Here is a 19,164-nt window from a genome sequence, read left to right as displayed (position 1 = left end):
TAGGGTCTCCTTTCCCCTTTGCAAGGGAAGAGACACAAAAAGGAGTGCTTAGCTCTTTACTTGAAGGAGTGCTCATTATGCTTTTATTTTTATTCTTTTTTCTCGACATGCTTTATACCTCTAAGAGCCAGCCCCTACGTGCATAGGAGGACATTCGATAGTTTGAGAAGCATTTCGGGGTTGGTCACTGAGGAAAGAAATATCCCTGCTCTCAGGGCAATGAGATTCATCATCCAAGTCCATTATCAAGTGAACACCTGACTCCTGTCGCTGGTACAGTTCTGCCTCTTTTCTCCCCTCTAAATCTATTGGAAAACATTCAATGAATGCTTATAGGTAAACAAGGATGCAGTCAGCACAACTTATGGCCTTCAAGAATTTACAACCCAAGAAAAGAGTTACGTCATGTATTTGCACACAGAATTGTAGAATAAAGCACTTTGAGATAGGACGGTGAAATGGCATTGGCCCACTGAATGTTGTAGCCTGCAAAAGACCAGTCGCCTTTGCCCCTGAGTGGGGAAAAGGGGAGGTGGGGTGGGCAGATGGCATGGCTGAGTTGCTGGGTGGTAAAATTTTCACCGTTGATTTGTCACTAAGTTCTAACCTTTTATTTGTTTATTTACTTTTTTCCAGACAGAGTTTCACTCTGTCACCCAGGCTGGAGTGCAGTGGTGTGATCACAGCTCACTGCAGCTTGGACCCCTCGGGCTCAAGCAATTGTCCCACCTCAGCCTCCTGAGTAGCTGGGATGACAGGTGTGCATCACCACACCTGGCTAATTTATTAAAATTCTTTTTCTAGAGATAAGGTCTCCCTATGTTGCCCAGGTTGGTCTTGAACTCCTAAGCGCAAACAATCCTCCCACATCAGCCTCCCAAAGTGCTAGGATTACAAGGATGAGTCACTACCACACCCAACCTAAATCCTAAACTTTTAAAAGCTTGTACAAGCTGTTTTGGATGCCGTGTGGAGCAGCTGGGTTTTACCACCTAACATTTGAAGACTAACATTAGGTAATTCACAGGACTTGAAGACGGTAATGGAGTGGCGTTTTGGACAGAAGGTTGGTGTGCCCAAACTCCTAGGGCACTCCTGGGCTTTGTACAGCACCGTAGGTAAGAGAGGCAAGTAGGGGGCCTGGGAGGGACTGAACCACAAGAGAAACAGGTTTTGACATCATACAGAGCTGCCAAGGTGGCTCCTGATGCCTCTCCCTGGATTCCTCCACAGCTGAAGGCTTCAGTATCCTCCCTTCAGCCCTCCAGCCATTCGCGGAAAGGCCACAGAAGATAATGCTCTGTCCATGATGCCATCGTCTTGTGGACATCTGACTCATAAAGCCATCTTTTTCATGGTTAGTCCACAGGGTTCAAAAACCGATAAGAAGTGAATGATGGAGAGAAGAAAGATCAAGAAGAAAAGGACCAATGTCTTTTCTCCTCGTGTTTTAAGAACCAAGCGAAACAGACTTTCCACTCTGTTATCCCCTTATTGCAGCCCAGCCAGCCTCCACTGGAACTCTGGCCACCCATGGCCCCTGACAAAGAAAGAAATGGCAAGAGGCTGGCTCCCAAAGCCAAGGGAAACTTCCCTGGCTGTGTCCTCAGGAGATGAGAAAGGAAAGCAGGCTTCTGCTGCCTGTGCAACCTTGTGCAGCTCATCTAGGGTGATCAGCATGCGGTTCTACCACCAGAAAGCACCCTGTGCCCATCTTGCACATGAAGAAGGTCCATGAAGGGTCCCAAAGGCTCTGTCCCCTCCTCCCCTCATAAGGCAGGGCAGCCACAAGATCACCAACAGGTAGAACATTACCCAATCTGGCTAACTGTGTACAGGGTATTGACTTTTTTTTTTTTTTGAGACGGAGTCTCTCTCTGTTGCCCAGGCTGGAGTGCAATGGCACGATCTCGGCTCACTGCAACCTCCACCTTCTGGGTTCAAGCCATTCTCCCTGCCTCAGCCTCCTGAGTAGCTGGGATTACAGGCGCCTGCCACCACGCCCAGCTAATGTATTTTTTCAGTAGATACAGGGTTTTGCCATGTTGGCCAGGCTTGTCCTGAACTCTTGACCTCAGGTGATCCTCTCGCCTCAGCCTCCCAAAGTGCTGGGGTTAAAGCAGGGTATTGATTTCTATGGGTTTGTGGACATGGAGTGAGACATGTCCAGGAGAAACTGTAAGCAAACATGTTCCCACAGATGCACTAGCTCTAGTTAAAATTCCCATCTTGGATATTTTAATTTTAAAACGTGAAAAAGAAAAGATTATATTCTTGTCAGACTTGGTCCTCTCTGCTAGGCGAGGGAATATTGGATGGAGTGGGGAGAAGACAGAAAGGCTGTCTATTCTTTGGAGTCTGTTTTGGGGGTCATTGTGGGGCCAGGAAGTGCAGGCCAAAGGGGTCGGAAGGTCGCATTTCGCCTGTGGTCTGAGGCATTTGTTTTAAAGAGAAAGGGCAGGGGGTTGGGGTGTGACTTCCTTATGGACTGCTCTTTCCCACTCAGTATCCATTTTCTTCTTCTTCCTTAGTACAGACCTCTAAAATGTGAGGGGCAGCAATGAACCCAGCTGAACAAACTATATTCCCTGGGCTCCCTTGCAGTAGGGAAGAGCCAATGAGATGTCAGAAGCTAGGAGCAGTTTCAAGAAAGCTCTTGAAAAGGGAGCTGAGGCTGGGTGCGGTGGCTCACGCCCGTAATCCCAGCATTTTGGGAGGCCAGGGCAAGGCCATCATTTCAGGCCAGGAGTTCAAGACCAGCCTGGGTAACACAGACCCCATCTTTACAAAAGAGAAAAAAAAATAATAATAAAACAAAATGGAGCTGAATTACCTAGAAAGAAGGCACCCTTTGCTCTTCCTTTGCTTCCTTTTTATTCCTGCCTGAGATGTAGACATGATGGGTGAAGCCCCAACAGCCACCTTTAGAATATAAGGTGACTTTGAGGTGGAAGCCACGAGCTGAGGGATGGCAGAATTCCCAGGAATTCTTTTTTTCATCCTTGTCATCCAAGCTGGAGTGCAATGGTGTGATCTCAGCTCACTGCAGCCTCCGCCTCCCAGGCTCAACTGATTCTCCTCCTTCAGCCTCTCGAGTAGCTGAGACTGCAGGTGCGCACCATTGCGCCTGGCTAATTTTTGTTTTTTTTTTTTATAGAGATGGGGTTTTGTCATGTTGCTCAGGCTGGTCTCAAACTCTTTGGCTCAAGCGATCTGCCCACCTCAGCCTCCCGGAGTGCTGGGATTACAGGCATGAGCCACCCTGCCTGGCCATTCCCAGGAATTCTTAATAACTTTGTGGAGCTGTCATATCATGCCTGAGCTGCCAAACTTTTGTCCTCTTTTAAGGGAGAGAAAAGCAAACCTGTATGTTATTTAAGCCGTGGGTATTTGGGTGTTCCACTGTATATCACTGAACCTCACCTTAACGATAACATTCCACGTGAGCAAATCATAGCTATGGAGAAACAAGATTCACAAGTGAAAGAGCCTGGATTGGTAGTCTTTAAAACTAGTGCTAATGTCTATTCCTCTACATCCTGAGGCCTCTTCCTAACGGAGTTTGGTCTTGGGACGTAATCTCACAGTTCCCACATAAGCCCAGTACTGAGGCCTGGCAGTGGCTGTACAAGGCTACACAGTGACCTTCAGTTAAAATAACCCAGGTGAGGCCGGCGTGGTGGCTCATGCCTGTAATCCCAGCACTTTGGGAGGCCAAGGCGAGCAGATCATGAGGTCAGGAGATCGAGACCATCCTGGCTAACATGGTGAAACTCCATCTCTACTAAAAATACAAAAAATTAGCCGGGTGTGGTGACGGGCACCTGTAGTGCAAGCTACTCGGGAGGCTGAGGCAGGAGAATGGTGTGAACCCGGGAGGTGGAGCTTGTAGTGAGCTGAGATTGCGCCACTGCACTCCAGCCTGGGCGACAGAGCGAGACTCTGTCTCAAAAACAACAAACAAACAAACAAACAAACAAACAAAGAAGAACCTAGGAGAGACCAAATTTGTAAGGCCTGATTTGTATGTGGCAAAATAGAAATAGCATGTGAGGCGCTCCTGGATCATGCCCAGTGTAAAACCAACACAAGTAACACAAGTAAAAAACACACAATTAACTGACTAAATGCAAACGTGAGGAGAAAGGTGAGAAGGGACGATGAGCTGTACATATGTGTTTAAAGCCTTCTTAGGAGGTAATCATTTTTCATTTTTTATGGAGAATATTATTCAGCCATAGGTACTATTCAGCTATTCAGCACGTTAACACATCACCTAAGTGTTTTTGAATTTAATCTTTAATTCTCAATCTCACATACAAGTTTTCTTTCCCTACTGAAAAAATAAAAGCTTCTCTTGAAATTTTAGAAAGTAAAAAAATGTCAAATGACACTCCAATAAATATTGAAATACAGAATGCAATTTATCTCAGGAAAAACCAGAAGACTAAGGTCTGTAAAAGCTTTCTCTGTCTGCTGGCAAAGTCCACAGTACAGGCAAAGTAGAAAAGCCTATTTCGGTGCCTCCAAACTGTTCTTTGCCCCAGAGTCCAGACACCACCCCCGGCAGAAGGAGCCTTGGCTGGGCGAGGGCGGCTGAGGGGTGGGGAGGCAGGTGTGGAGGGGAGGACCACAGGGGGCCACTCCCTCTTCCTCTAGACCTGCCTTAGCTGGGCGGAGTTCAGAGAGCAGATGCCTTGCTGTAAAAGTTAAACAAGTCTAGGGAGAGGTCTGGACTTCTGGTAAGTCCAGGCTCTGCTACTTCCTGGCTGTTTCCTTGGTAAGCCCTCTTTGTGGGACTCCCATTTCCTTATCCTGTCTGTGCCATGAGGTTCCCTCAGATGATCCTGACTGTAACTCCCACTGTTCTAACATCCGAAACTCTAATGGGAAATGGAAGTTTCCTTGATCATAGTGAATGATCTAAAGCTGTCTGTGAGTGGTCTGATTCTCCAAGCAAGCCAGGACTGTCACATTTAAAAACTGAGACATTACTGCCACCTCTTGACTAATTATTGACAAGTTACCCAGGCCAATGAAACCCAGCAGGAGGGGGCCTTTCTTTTAAAATCTGGCTTTGCGGCTGGGTGCAGTGGCTCACACTTGTAATCCCAGCACTTCGGGAGCCCAGGGCGGGCAGATCACGAGGTCAGGAGTTCAAGACCAGCCTGACCAACATGGTGAAACCCCGTCTCTACTAAAAATACAAAAATTAGCGAGGCGTGGTGGTGCACGCCTGTAATCCCAGCTACTCAGGAGGCCGAGGCAGGAGAATTGCTTGTACCTGGGAGGCAGAGCTTGCAGTGAGCCGAGATTGCACCACAGCACTCCAGCCTGGACGACAGAGCAAGACTCCATCTAAAACAGCTAAAAAAGAAAAAAAAAAAAAATCTAGGCTTTGGGCACTGGGCTTTGTTGAAGGGGAAGAAGATGCTTATGCCAAGGTGTGTGCATGAAGGGCAACTGTCTTTTTTTTTTTTTTTTTGGAGACAGAGTCTCATTATGTCACCCAGAGCTGGGGTGCGGTGATGTGATCTTGGCTCACTGCAGCCTTGACCTCCTGAGCTCAAGTGATCCTCCCACCTCAGCCTCCATAGTAGCTGGGACAACAGGCATGCACCATCATGCCTCGCTAATTTTTGTATTTTAATTTTTTATGGAGACAGGGTCTTGCTATGATGCCAGGCTGATCTCAAACTCTTGGTGTCAAGTGATCCTCCTGCCTTGGTTTCCCACAGTGCTGAGAGTATAGACGTGATGGGCTCTCACTCTGTCACCCAGGCTGGAGTGCAGTGGCACCATCTTGGCTCACTGCAACCTCTACTTCCCAGGCCCAAGCCATCCTCCCACCTCAGCCTTCCGAGTAGCCGGGACGACAGGCGTGTACCACCATGTCTGACTAACTTTTTTGTATTTTTTGGTAGAGATGGGGTTTTGCCATGTTGCTAAGGCTGGTCTTGAACTCCCGAGCTCAAGCGATCCACCCACCTTGGCCTCCAAAAGTGCTGAGATTACAGGTATGAGCCTCAGAGCCTGGTGAAAATGTTTCATTCAATACAATTAATTTTGTCCAACTGAGGAAAGATTTTGTCAAAATGCTTCTCAGTTGTTTTTGTAGGATGGTTTGTACTTTGTCAAGAGTCCTTTTGCTCTCTGATCTTCCCATCAACCATACGAGGTGGAGAGAGTGGGGTACCCAATGGACAGATGGAAACACAGAGGCCTTGAGTGAATGAGTTGACTTAGGAAGAGCAGCGGCCCAGGCAGCCCAAGCAAGCCCCTGGTTAGGGCTCCTTCTTTTTTTTTTTTTTTTTTTGAGAGAGAGTCTTGCCCTGTAGTCCAGGCTGGAGTGCAGTGATGCGATCTCAGCTTACTGCAACCTCCACCTCCCAGGTTCAAGCGATTCTCTTGCCCCAGCCTCCCGAGTAGCTGGGAATACAAGCACGCACCACCATGCCTGGCTAATTTTTTGTATCTTTAGTAGAGACGGGTTTTCACCATGTTGGCCAGGCTAGTCTCGAACTCCTGACCTCGTGATCTGCCCAGCTCGACCTCCCAAAGTGCTGGGATTACAGGCATGAGCCACGGCGCCTGGCCTCCTTCTTTTATATTGGTGTCTGGTGCAGAGGACTAGGAATTTGGGAAACAAGCTTATTTATAGACAGTGGAGAAAGAAAACCAGTCCCAGCACCCTTAACTTCCGTCATTTCCTTTTAGTCTTTTTTTTTCTTTTTTTTTGACGGAGTCTCACTCTGTCACCCAAGCTGGAGTACAGTGGCGCGATCTTGGCTCACTGCAACCTCTGCCTCCCGGGTTCATGCCATTCTCCTGCCTCAGCCTCCCGAGTAGCTGGGACTACAGGCGCCCGCCACTACGCCTGGCTAATTTTTTGTATTTTTTAGTGGAGACGGGGTTTCACTGTGTTAGCCAAGATGGTCTCAATCTCCTGACCTCATGATCCGCCCGCCTTGGCCTCCCAGAGTGCTGGGATTACAGGCGTGAGCCACCGTGCCGGGCCAGCAACTCCTTTTAGTCTTGAGAAAAGGAGGGCAATTATGATTGAACACTAATAAGTTGGAAAGCTGAGGCACAATGCATGCCCTCTCTAAAGCCACTTTACAACATGAGAAGAGATGTACCACTCTGGACACAAAGAAGGGAAAAACCAGGATGCGGGAGAGAAAGAAATCCCGGATGCCTACCTTCATGCTCCGAGCACTGCTCCGCGGTAGATAGACACCTGGACCCCTGCTGGCTGTGCGAATCTTGGTATTCCAACGTCCTTTGACCCTGAGTAGAGACCTCGGCAGGCGTGCTCTGCAAACCTTGCCTCTCCACTACTCCAAAGAGTGCTTTCCAAGAAGACTTTTTCTTGCCAAGGTTTATGGCCTTCTCACTGGATTGGGAATTTCTGCAAGGCCATGACACTTGTGTCCATGACTCATTTGCTGAACAATTCCCCAGGCCCCCCTGGGACAAACTTCTTGTTCTCAGCAGCTTTGGTGAGAAGAGAGCAGGGGTGCTCTTGAAGACATGATGTCTGGTGTAGTAGGCGAGGATTTTGAATTCTATGGTGTTTAGGTCGTCATCATCTAGGGGGATTTCTTCCAGGTCACACGCACTCGTGCTACACATGTTGGGCCTGTAACGACAAAGTCCACACTGTGCCCTTCTATGCAGGGCCATTTACTCTTTGCAGGTCAGGAGAGACAGGGGTGAAAACAGTAAACATTTATTGAACATCTATTGTGTTTGTGCTGGAGGGTAGAGAGGGAAAAGCCACAGTCTTACTGGGGTGGGAAGAGAGGCATGGCCATAGAGAACTCCACATAAAGAAAGTGAACTGCCGGGCACGGTGGCACATGCCTGTAATCCCAACACTTTGGGAGGCCAAGGCGGGTGGATCGTGAGCTCAGGAGTTCGAGACCAGCCTGGCCTATACAGTGAAACCCCATCTCTACTAAAGATACAAAAATTAGCCGGGCATGGTGGCGCATGCCTGTAGACCCGGCTACTTGGGAGGCTGAGGCAGAAGAATCGCTTGAACCCAGGAGTCGTGGGTTGTAGTGAGCCGAGATTGCACCACCGCACTCCAGCCTGGTGACAGAGTGAGACTCCGTCTCAAAAAAAAAAAAAAAAAAAAAAAAAAGAATGAGCTAATGAACTAAGAGGTCTAACAGAGATGCAGATAGCCAGGTTAGAAGGCAGAGATAGGTGAGCTTCAAAGAAAGAGGCAAGTGAAAGCTTTTGGAAAGCTAGAAGGAGTTAGACAGGTGGGTGGATATTGGGGCTACAACAGGGTGGGCAGAGGGGAGATTATAGGTGAATTCAGAATGTGTTTGAAGAGTGGTAAGAACTGGGACAGCATACGTATGCAGTTTGCAAATAGCCAGGGCTTGAAAATAGTGGAGGGAAAATAAGTGAACTAGCACTTGGGTCCAGATTATGGTATTCTTTGACTATCAGGCTGAAGCTTTGCATTTTCTCACGTTGATCAGTACATTTCAAAATGAGCTGTGGACTGTGGAGTTAAAGGTCTTGCTGGGGAGGTGGCAAAAGAGGGAGGCCAATTCAGGGAAGAGAAATGCCTGGGACCTGACCCTTCCCTTGCTCGGTTCCTTCTCCCTCTACCCTCTGCTTTAGCTTGTCCGGGCTTCTCTCTCCTCTCTGTCTTTCTTTTTTCTTGCTATATTTGGTATGCCATGTAAGATTTCATCTGAAAAAAGCATCCTGTTATTTTATTTTACTTTTTACGAATTTGAAACACTCTGATGGAGGCAATGGAGAGCTGTTCAAAGTTTTGAGTACAGAGTGATGTGATCACCGGCACGTTTTAAAAAGATCAGTACAAGCACTAAAACAACAGGATGCAAGCATTTCGTCTTTATTTCCATACGAATAACAGGATAGATAAAGAACAGATTTTGTTCAATTTCCTTTGCTTAAGCTTACATGAAATAACTCCTTCTCTGGTTTCCTGCTAGGAAAGCAGTTCTTTTTGCTAATAATCTGTTTCCTTCTGCTGTCTGTTAAGGACTACATTTTCCTTTCAGTCTCAGATGCGAGAAAGCTCAGATCTACCGTGTGAAATGTCCCAGGCAGTGAGTGTATCAAGAATTAGCTTGGGCTTCTCAGCTAACAGTCCCAAATTCAGATTGTGACCATGCCAATGACTAGTTTTGTGACCTGCGGCAGGTTATTCCACCTCTCCAAACATGAACTTCCTATAGGCAAATTGTAAATGATAATAGTCATCTTGCACGGATATTGTAAGGGTGTAAGATACACAAGAGAAGTCCCTGAACCTGGTTCAAAAGTGGTAGCTATGGTTTTTTTTGTAGTTCAGCTGTTGTCCTAGGCCCTCAGGTTTTTTTTTTTTTTTTTTTTTTTTTGAGACTCAGTTTTGCTCTGTTGCCCAGGCTAGAGTGCAGATCATAGCTCACCACAGCCTCAACCTCCCCGGCTCAAGGGATGCTCTCACCTCAGCCCCTCAAGTAGCTGGGACCACAGGCACACGCCACCACACCTGGCTAATTTTTTTGTTTTGTTTTTTAGAGACAAGGTCTCGCTATGTTGCCCAGTCTGGTGTCAAACTCCTGGGCTCAAGTGATCCACCTGCCTCAGCCTCCCAAAGTGCTGAGATTACAGCCACGAGCCACCATGCCCGGCCTCAGGCTCTGTCTTAATATGGCTCTTAATAATGTTCCCTTCCCTTCCTGGTCCTAATTTAAGACTGTCGTTTGGCATGTAAGCTGGTGTGATGATAAAGAAGCTGCAGTAATATTAAGGGGATCAGCTGGTATGTTCCTCTTTTTCTTTCCACTGTACCCTGTCATACCAGGACCAAATTATAAAGAAATGGGACAGTAACTGCAGACAGGGTTTGAGGCAATGTGAGGCGGTATAGACAAATTGGCCTGGGTGTCTGAAGGATGGATGGCCAGGGCTGGCTCAGCTTCTAACCTGCAACATCCTAGGCCAAGTCACTCCACCTTTTTGTTCCTCGGTGTCCACGTTGTTAGATCGAATGAGGATGTTCTCTAACTTTTCCCCCTGGTTCTGCTATTGGAAGGAGGTGTAGGAGCTGAAATATCTTCCCTGAGGGCCTGCTGGATGCTGCCTTTTTCCATCACTGTCTCCTCTCCTTTACTTAGAAGAGGCTCCCATTGGCTGATAGCGAAACTGTTTGTCTGAGGAACTGCTCCTTGGCCAGGCCCCAGGAAAGCAAGGGTCCCTGGCTAGGTGTGTTCTGATGGAAGTGAGTCTGAGAGGGATGCGGGGGGGCTATGCTGCAACATCAGGTGATGACGGAGGGGACAGAAATGGCCCTCCCAGTGCAGCAAAGGGCAAGTTGCAAAACTCGCCAGATCAACTACACAGACACAATTACACAACTTCCAAGCCCCACAAACCTCCCTCACATAACTGAATGTAAGCAAATGCTTGAGGAGTATGGCATGAAGTGGGGGTCATGACTGCAATCCTTCCTCCTCCTCTGCTGTTTCTTCACATTCCTATCTTATTCCAGGGCTTGGACAATCTTTCTTCCGGCCACTGCTCCAATTTCACATTCACTTACATGTAAATCATTTGCTCTGTAAGGAGTCACGTCATTTGCTCTGTAAGGAGTCACGTCAACGTCTCCTCAAAGGTCATGTTCCTTACTGCTTTTCCACTTACCCCTTCCCGCTCCCCAATTCCATCCTATCCCACCCTCCCCCATGCATTTTCCGGGCATCCCACCCTCCCCCATGCATTTTCCGGGCATCCCACCCTCCCCCATGCATTTTCCGGGCATCCCACCCTCCCCTCATCCATCCTGCAGCACAGCCCTGTCCATTCTGCTTGTATTGGACATCTGGTGACCCTATACTCAGCCCAGCTCCACTTCCCTGTTCCCAGTGACCAATCTTGGTCTCACTAAAGGTGAGACAACCATTATGTGTCTCCTGATCCAAAAACATTGGATCCGAATCTGATCAAGCCTCTGGATCTAATGATCAGTTTACAGGAAATACAGGGGACAGAGAAATAAACTAATGACCACAAGAAGGCAGCTATCCAAATTCAGTATGTGGTAAATTCTGCAAGACAAATGGCTGGTTTCTTCGACAAATAAATAGCACCAAAAAAAGGTGAAGACAGAGAACTGCTACAGCTTAAAAGAGACATAAGAAACGTATCCAGCAGGGCACGATGGCTCACGCCTGTAATCCTAGCACTTTGGGAGGCCGAGGTGGGCAGATCACTTGAGGTCAGGAGTTCAAGACAAGCCTGGCCAACATGGTGAAACTTTGTCTCTACTAAAAATACAAAATTAGCCAGGTGTGGTGGCACATGCCTGTAATCCTTGCTACTTGGGAGGCTGAGGCTGGAGAATCACTTGAACCCAGGAGGTAGAAGTTGCAGTGAGCTGAGATGGTGCCACTGCACTAAGTAAGAGAGACTCCGTCTCAAAAAAAATAATAGAAAAAAATAAAAAGGTACATATCTGCAAGTATATATAGTGTATATATATATATAAAAACAAAGTAGACATACTGTAAGATATGAAGGCGGGACTTTGGCTGGCTTCCCCAGCACCTAGAGTAGCGCTTGGTGCTCTACCGACTGAGCTATCCGGGCTCTCTAGAATAGTGCTTCATACATGGTAGGTGCTCAAATGTCTGATAACTGACCGAATGTGATTATAGGACTGCCAGACATTCAGAATACAGGACCCATTCGGTCACATTTGAAGTTCCGATAAAGAGCAAATAATTTTTTAGTATATGTCCCAAATATCATGAGACTAATATATAATAAATATTAGTCTAATATATAATAATATTAGTATATATTATGTCCCAAATAAAACATTATATGCTAAAAAACACTCATATTTGTTGTTTATCTGAAATTCCAATATAACTGGCTGTCTTGCATTTTTGCTTGCTAACTCTGGCCACCCTAGGAGTGGAAGCTGTTGCTGAGACACACTAAGACCTGTGGTGCGTGCAAGCAGGCAAAGCGGGCCACCAAGCGGGGTGAGGTCAGAATTAGGTGCGGCGGACTTGGTGGGGAAAAGGCTGAGTCTAGCAAGAGACCAGACATGGAATTTCTCAGGAGAGGATTCATGAGGCTTTTGATTCAAGGCTTCCTTTTGGACAGAGTGGCTCAGGGCACTGCAGGCCGGATGTGCACCCTGGTCCTTCAGGAACTGTGTCCTTGGGTAGGAGGCTGTGCCCCCTCGTCAAGCCAGTAACACTGTGCTGCTGAAGAACTTTCCATGTACGTTAAAAACAACCCAGACCTTTTTAATGTAACGCGAGGGCTTTAAAATTGTGTGTGTGTGCGCGTGCGTGCATGTTTGTGTGTGTGTGTGGGGGGGGGGCGTATTGTCGCTAGAGAGAGGGCTTCTTTAAGAAACAAGCTTGCTAATGCTATTTCAGCAGCAACATCAGAAATCGGGGGAAAGCACTGAGGTCAAGACGGAATACTTAGTCCTTCCATTTCGTAAAATGTGAGATTTTTGTTGTCTTACAGGTTAGAAAGGCTGTGACTTGGCCCAGTCGACAGGCAAAGCTAAGAATGAGAGAGGAGGAGAGAGAGGCAGAAAGACAGTGCTCAGGCGCCGGCCCCAGAAGGAGGCGGTAGCGGAGGGAGCTCCCCCCAGCGGAGGGAGCGGGGGCCTCCGCCACAAGAGCCTGGAGAGCAGGGAGCAAAATAGAACAAATGGAGACAAAAGGGTTAAGAGGGTTTAAATGTATTTAACAAATGTAGATGCCGGACCCAGTGGCTCACGCCTGTAATCCCAGCACTTTGGGAGGCCCAGGGAGCAAGATTGCTTAAGCCCAGGAGTTCAAGACCAGCCTTGGCTCCGTCTCTACAAAAAATGAAAAAAATTAGCCGGGCGTGGTGGTGTGCACCTGCGGTCCCAGCCACTTGGGAGGCTGAGGGGGGAGAATCGCTTGAGCCTGGGAGTTGGAAGCTGCAGTGAGCTATGATCGCACCAGTGCACTCCAGCCTGGGTGGCAGAGGGAGACACTCTCTTAAAAAACAAAAAGAAAGAAAAAAAAGCCCACTCACACAAACGCAGAGTTTTTCTTTCTACTAATCCTCGTTATAAATTACTTGATTGTTCGGTTTATAGCTAAGTCTTACTTTCAAGCAGCAGCGATCGAGTATTATCACAGGTTAGATCCCTTCTGCTTTCAGCTGTTCTACAGAAATTGTACTCTATACAAGAAGCCCAACTTTGGGGTTTATGGAAAGGTAAACCATAAGTTTTATGCTTATGTTGACAGAAGCCCTGGGTGGGGCCCCTGAATGCTGGTTCAGAACCTGGAGGGGAGATTTCCGTTCCCGAGTGAGACCTGTGAGGCTTATTCTAATTCAAGGCCGCGGAGGACACAACCCTGCTTCACTGCCCTATGTTTACCTTCCTGCTCCTTATCTATAACAAACCTGCACTCTCAGAAGCAAGGCTACAGAGGTTCTTTTCTTGGTCTCTTTCCCTCCCCGAGGTGGCCAGGGTCCTCCACGTCTGGCCCCAGCGTGTCCTCTGGGAACACTGGCTGCCTGACCGGGTGTGCTGAGAGGCCGGCTGGGAAGGCCACACTGCAACGAGCACCTACATTCCAGGTATCAGCAGACGCACTGTCGCAGGGTTCTTGCTCTGCGTACTCACTTGTTGAGGTGAGATTTCATTTCCCTCCCGGTGGGTGGCAGCTAACGGATAAGCACACAGAGGAAACTGCAGCAAGCACCTCGTGTTTCCACACACAAAGGCGGCCACCACCCAGTGCCCCAGTTACGCTGGACACCTGGTTTGCTGTGCCTCTGCCTGTCCCAGCAGTGAGGGGTGTGGAGAATCCCTTGGCGGCTGTCCCAGCAGAAGAGCTGACTTCATGTGCTCAGGACACACAGTTGAGGCCTGAGTGGATCTCGTGGGCACTGACACTCATCCCCACGGAGCCTCCCACAGCACATCCTAAGCTCAGCTTGGTTCTGTTGTCCGGAGCCTCCCCTTCTGCCCCTCTCCTCTCCCCCTCACTTCGGACCTCTCAGAGTCTTCGTGCCTTCTGTCTGGACTGTTCTTTAATACCAAAGGTGAAATGAGGAATGAGAGAAAGTGCCTTAACTTCCCACAATAGAAGCTGAATGCTAGACAGAGCCTCAGGTCATATTTACCAAATAGAAGGTCCAAGGCTCTGATTGTGGAAAGAAGGGGACAGGGAGCTCAGGGAGGAGGGAGCTTTCTAGAGGGGAGAGAGGAGAGAGAAGGGTCTTCCATTTACCTGTGCCTTAGACTCAAGGAATTCTCTGGGGGTCTAGACTTCCTGAGGATGAATGCCCAAGTTCCCACGAGGTACTCAGCACTCTGATCTCAAACCAGGAATTCCCAGGCTGGCTCCAGTCCCTGAATCCTCGTGGTCTCCAGCTTGGGCAGTGGTGTCCCTGGCCATGGAAAGGCTGTCATGTCATCGCATACCTCCCCAGATACATAAGCAGAGGGGACTGAGTAACGTCACATACCTCAACCAGGAATGTGTTCTTAACTGAATGTCCCAAACCCTTTGTAGCAAAAGAGAAATGAAAGAGAAACCTAAATAACCTTTCTTCCTCTTTCCTGGAAACCCCAATAAACTAGATTCTCAATGTCATTTTGTGTCCCGAGACTTACATGATAAGAACTTTGTAATACACCCAGTAAAGAGCTCCCTGAATTAGACTGCCTCATTTGGCAAACAGCTAAAGACTAGGCTGTGTCCTCCTGCAAAGGCTGAGAAGGAAGACTGGTGCCTCCTGGTGTTACCTGGTCTGGAAGCTGGCAGTGATTTCTTCTGCTTCAGGTCAGGTGGCAGTAAGGATATTTCTATACCTGAGTCTCTCTCCACGAAACTTAAGAGGAAACTTTCAACAGGTCTTCTTGGCTTGTCGTTTGGAAAAACTCATGTAGTTTAGAGCTCCAGGATGTAGCTTCTTCAGGTTTAGGACTCAGGCTGAAAAGAGGCGTAAAGAAGGAGAACCACTTCCTTACTAAGCCCTGCCCCTGGCTTTTTAATTGAAGGAGGGGTTGATCTTTGCCCGTGTAATTTGACTGTAAAAGAATTCTATATCCATTACCTAGCACTCTTCCTGCCCTTTGGGATAACTAGGTGGGTGTTGTGATACTTCTTTACTATCCTTATCAGTTGTTAGTTGAACAAATGTTTATTGACCGCCTGACATGGTACAGGTACTGTACATATATTTAATCTTTTTTTTTTTTTTTTTTTTTTTTTTTTTGAGACAGAGTTTCACTCTGTTGCCCAGGCTGGAGTGCAGTGGTGCAATCTTGACGCACTGCAACCTCCGCCTACTGAGTTCAAGCGATTCTCATATCTCAGCCTCCCGAGTTTCTGGGATTACAGGCTTGCACCAGCACGCCCGGCTAATTTTTGTATTTTTAGTAGAGACAGGGGTTTCGCCATGTTGGTCTCAAACTCCTGGCCTTAGGTGGTCCGCCCTCCTCAGTCTCCCAAAGTGCTGGGATTACAGGCGTGAGCCACTGCGCCCGGCACACGTATTTAATCTTAACAACATTGAGAGGCAGGTGTTACGATTCCCATTGCACAGATGAGGAAACTGAGGCTCAGAGAGGTGAAGAATCTTGCTAGGGATCCCTATCAGTTGAGCTGAGATCCAAATCATGCTCTTTCTGGCTTTACACTATATCATGTCACCTCTCCTATGTGACTCAAAGATTGTATTCAAGTGGAACCACTGGAAAAGCGTTCAAAAAGGAATCTAACCACAGCCATAGTAAAAATCACGAAAACCCACTGAAAGGCCAAATGTCATAATTTTAGAGATGGAATTCCCTATTATATGAAATAGTAAACAGTTACATCTGATTTTATGCTCTATCCAAAGTCTTAAGTGAAATAGATATATATGGCCATGCTTGCAATCATAAACCCTGGACCGCTGGTCAAACAGTGACGATGAAGGAAGTGTGAATAGTGAAAGGGGAATTAATGCTATTTTCGTAAAAGTGGGGAAGAACGGATCACTTAAATATTAGGCAAACAGATCCACAAGAGACAGACGGTAGTTATGGGAAAGTTAGATATTTAGTAACTCGAGGTGAATTTTCACTGGCAAACTAATATTTTTTGCACCAGTGTGGTCGATGTAGAGGGTATTAAAGAAATACTAAGAATGATTTTTCTCTTTTTATAAAAACTTGCCATCTTTTTTTTTTTTTTTTTTTTGAGACGGAGTCTCGCTCTGTCGCCCAGGCTGGAGTGCAGTGGTGCGATCTCGGCTCACTGCAAGCTCCACCTCCCGGGTTCACACCATTCTCCTGCCTCAGCCTCCCAAGTAGCTGGGACTACAGGTGCCCGCCACCATGCCTGGCTAATTTTTTTTTTTTTTTTTTTGTATTTTTAGTAGAGACGGGGTTTCACCATGTTAGCCAGGATGGTCTCGATCTCCTGACCTCATGATCTGCCCATCTCGGCCTCCCAAAGTGCTGGGATTATAGGCGTGAGCCACCGTGCCCGGCCAAAAACTTGCTATGTTTTTTTTGGGGGGGGGGGATGATGAGATATATTCACTGGAAACAATTCAAGAATAAACAGGGCCTGGCTCAGTGTCTCAAGCCTGTAAGCCCAGCATTTTGGGAGGCTGAGGTGAGAGGATCACTTGAAGCCAGGAGTTTGAGACCAGCCTGGGCAACATAGTGATGAGACAAGAGTTCTTCAGGACTGGCTTGCAAGGTACAGGTCACAAAGACCCCACTGATAAAATGACATGTAGTAAAGCAGCAGCCCAAATCTATCAAAACCAAGATGCGATGAAAGCAACCTCCGGTCATCCTCACAGCTCATTATACGCCAATGATAATGCACTGGTGTGCTAAAAGACACTCACTCCTACCAGCCCCACGTCAGTTTACAAATGTTATGGCAATGTCTGGAAGTTACCCTATATTGTCTGAAATGGGAAAACCCTCAGTTCTGGGAAGTCCCCACCTTTTTCCCAGAAAACTCATGAATAATTCACTTTTTATTTAGCATATGATCAAGAAATACCCGTATACTCAATCAAACAGCCCATGCCATTGCTCTGCCTATGGAGTAGCCCCCCTTTTATTCCTTAACTTGCTTAATAAACTTGCTTTCATTTTACTTTGTTGGCTCACTCTTGAATTCCTTCCTGTAGGCAGCCAAGAACCCACGTGGCCTCCCAGACTGAACCCCAATTTTGGGATTCATGCTGTGATAGACCCCATCTCTTAATTTTTTTTTTTTTAATTAGCTAGGCATGACTCACACATGTAGTCCTAGCTACTCAGGGGGCTGAGGTGGGAGGATCACTGGAGACCAGGTATTCAAGACCAGCCAGACAACATAGCGTGGTGGCACATGCCTGCAGTCCTAGCTACTTGGTAGTCTGAGGCAGGAAGATTTCTTGAGCCCAGGAGTTCAAGGGGGAAGTGAGCTAGGATCATGCTAGTGTAGTTTAGCCTGGGCGACAGAGTAAGACTGTGTCTCAAAACAAACACAAAAACCCTGTCTCAAAACAAACAAACAAAAACAAACAATAAACCCACAAATGCATATAAGCAATAATAAAATCACATCACATAGTATGGACTGCTGGAGTTCCGAGTTACATAACTAAACAATGTTGGTCGCAGAAACCATTTAGAATCCTGAAGAGTCTTTGTCACGCACAGCGGCTCATGCCTGCAATCCCAGCACTTTGGGAGGCTGAGGCAGGAGGACTGACTGTGTCCTGGAGTTTGAAACCAGCCTGGGCAACATGGTGAGACCCCATCACTACAAAAAAATAAAAAGTTAGCTGGGTGTGGTGGAGCACACCTGTAGTCTCAGCTACTCAGGAGACTGAGGTGGGAGGATTGCTTGAGCCTGGCAGGGGGCCAGGGGGTTGGGGCTGCAATGAGCCATGATGGCACCACTGCACTCAGCCTGGGTGACAGAGCCAGACCCTGTCTCAAAAAAAAATCCTGAAAGGTTTTGGCAAGGCAACTATTAACACAGGGAAGGGGCAAACCCCACACGGAAGCTGAGGAGAGCAACTGTCCACATCTCATTCAACTATGTTATCTCCACACCTAACAAGTTGGCCAGGGACGGGTCACAATACATGTTAGATATTAAACAGCAAAAACAAAAACCACTTTTCTCCCGATTCTAAACATAGACAGGCTGCTGTAGAAAACTTGTAAAACAGGGTCATAGTAAGGATTGCCGTAATGCAGTCATTCCGTGGGAAATGCTGCTAAAAATTTGGTGGACGTCCCTTCTTTTCTTTGAGAAAAAGCAGACACAGGACAAACTCTCTGCCCTCCCCCTCTCTACAAGGAAAGGCAGGATGATTCTTTTTTTTTCTTCAGACAGAGTCTCGCTCTGTTCTCCAGGCTGGAGTGCAGTGGCACAATCTCGGCTCACTGCAACCTCTGCCTCCCAGGTCCAAGCTATTCTCCCACCTCAGCCTCCAGAGTAGCTGGAATTACAGGCATGTGCCACCACGGCCAGCTCATTTTTGTATTTTTAATAAAGACGGGGTTTCAATATGTTGACCAGACTGGTCTCCAACTCCTGAGCTCAAGATATTTGTCTGCCTCGGCCTTCCAAAAGTGCTGGGATTACAGGTGTGAGCCACCACGCCCAGCCATCATAACTTCTAATAAACTTATTTTGTAAATAAAATTTTTTAGTGGCTGCATCATTCCAGTGAATGATAGAATTAAAAATATTCAGCCAGAGGAGAATCACTTGAACCCGGGAGGCAGAGGTTGCAGTGAGCTGAGATCGTGCCACTGCACTCCAGCCTGGGTGACAGAGGGAGACTCAGTCTCCAAAAAATCAAAATCAAAATCAAAATCAAATCAAATCAAATCAAATAATTCAGCCAGGCAACTATTTTTAAGTGTTTTGTTTTTCACTGGGCACAGTGGCTCACACTTGTAATCCCAGCACTTTGGGAGGCCAAGGTGGGCAGATCACAAGGTCAGGAGATCGAGACCATCCTGGCTAACACAGCGAAACCCCGTCTCTACTAAAAATAAAAAAATTAGCCAGGCGTGGTGGCGGGTGCCTGTAGTCCCAGCTACTCGGGAGGCTGAGGCAGGAGAATGGCGTGAACCCAAGAGGTGGAGCTTGCAGTGAG

General features: G+C 47.3%; 1 protein-coding gene across 6 annotated transcripts in view; it reads right to left on the bottom strand.

Moving 5' to 3' along the window:
• The window catches only part of BCL2L14 (BCL2 like 14), a 53,935-nt gene that overhangs the window by 12,407 nt on the left and 22,364 nt on the right, over nt 1–19,164 (bottom strand). For 2 of the 6 annotated variants that reach the window (XM_032159642.2, XM_058442461.1), the window contains exons 3-4: nt 14,798–14,984; nt 7,203–7,642 (exon numbers count right to left, since the gene is read on the bottom strand). In XM_032159642.2, coding sequence (XP_032015533.1) covers nt 7,203–7,635 — 433 coding nt within the window. In that variant the 5' untranslated portion in view covers nt 7,636–7,642; nt 14,798–14,984. Of the gene's footprint in view, nt 1–7,202; nt 7,643–13,446; nt 13,711–14,279; nt 14,440–14,797; nt 14,985–19,164 lie in introns of all 6 variants that reach the window. The other 4 variants (XM_058442462.1, XM_032159645.2, XM_058442463.1 and 1 more) reach the window with 3 other exon arrangements.

The sequence above is a fragment of the Hylobates moloch genome, unplaced genomic scaffold, assembly GCF_009828535.3.
Source record: "Hylobates moloch isolate HMO894 unplaced genomic scaffold, HMol_V3 SCAFFOLD_8, whole genome shotgun sequence".
NCBI classification, from domain to species: domain Eukaryota; kingdom Metazoa; phylum Chordata; class Mammalia; order Primates; family Hylobatidae; genus Hylobates; species Hylobates moloch.
This window is presented reverse-complemented; position numbering and strand designations above follow the sequence as displayed.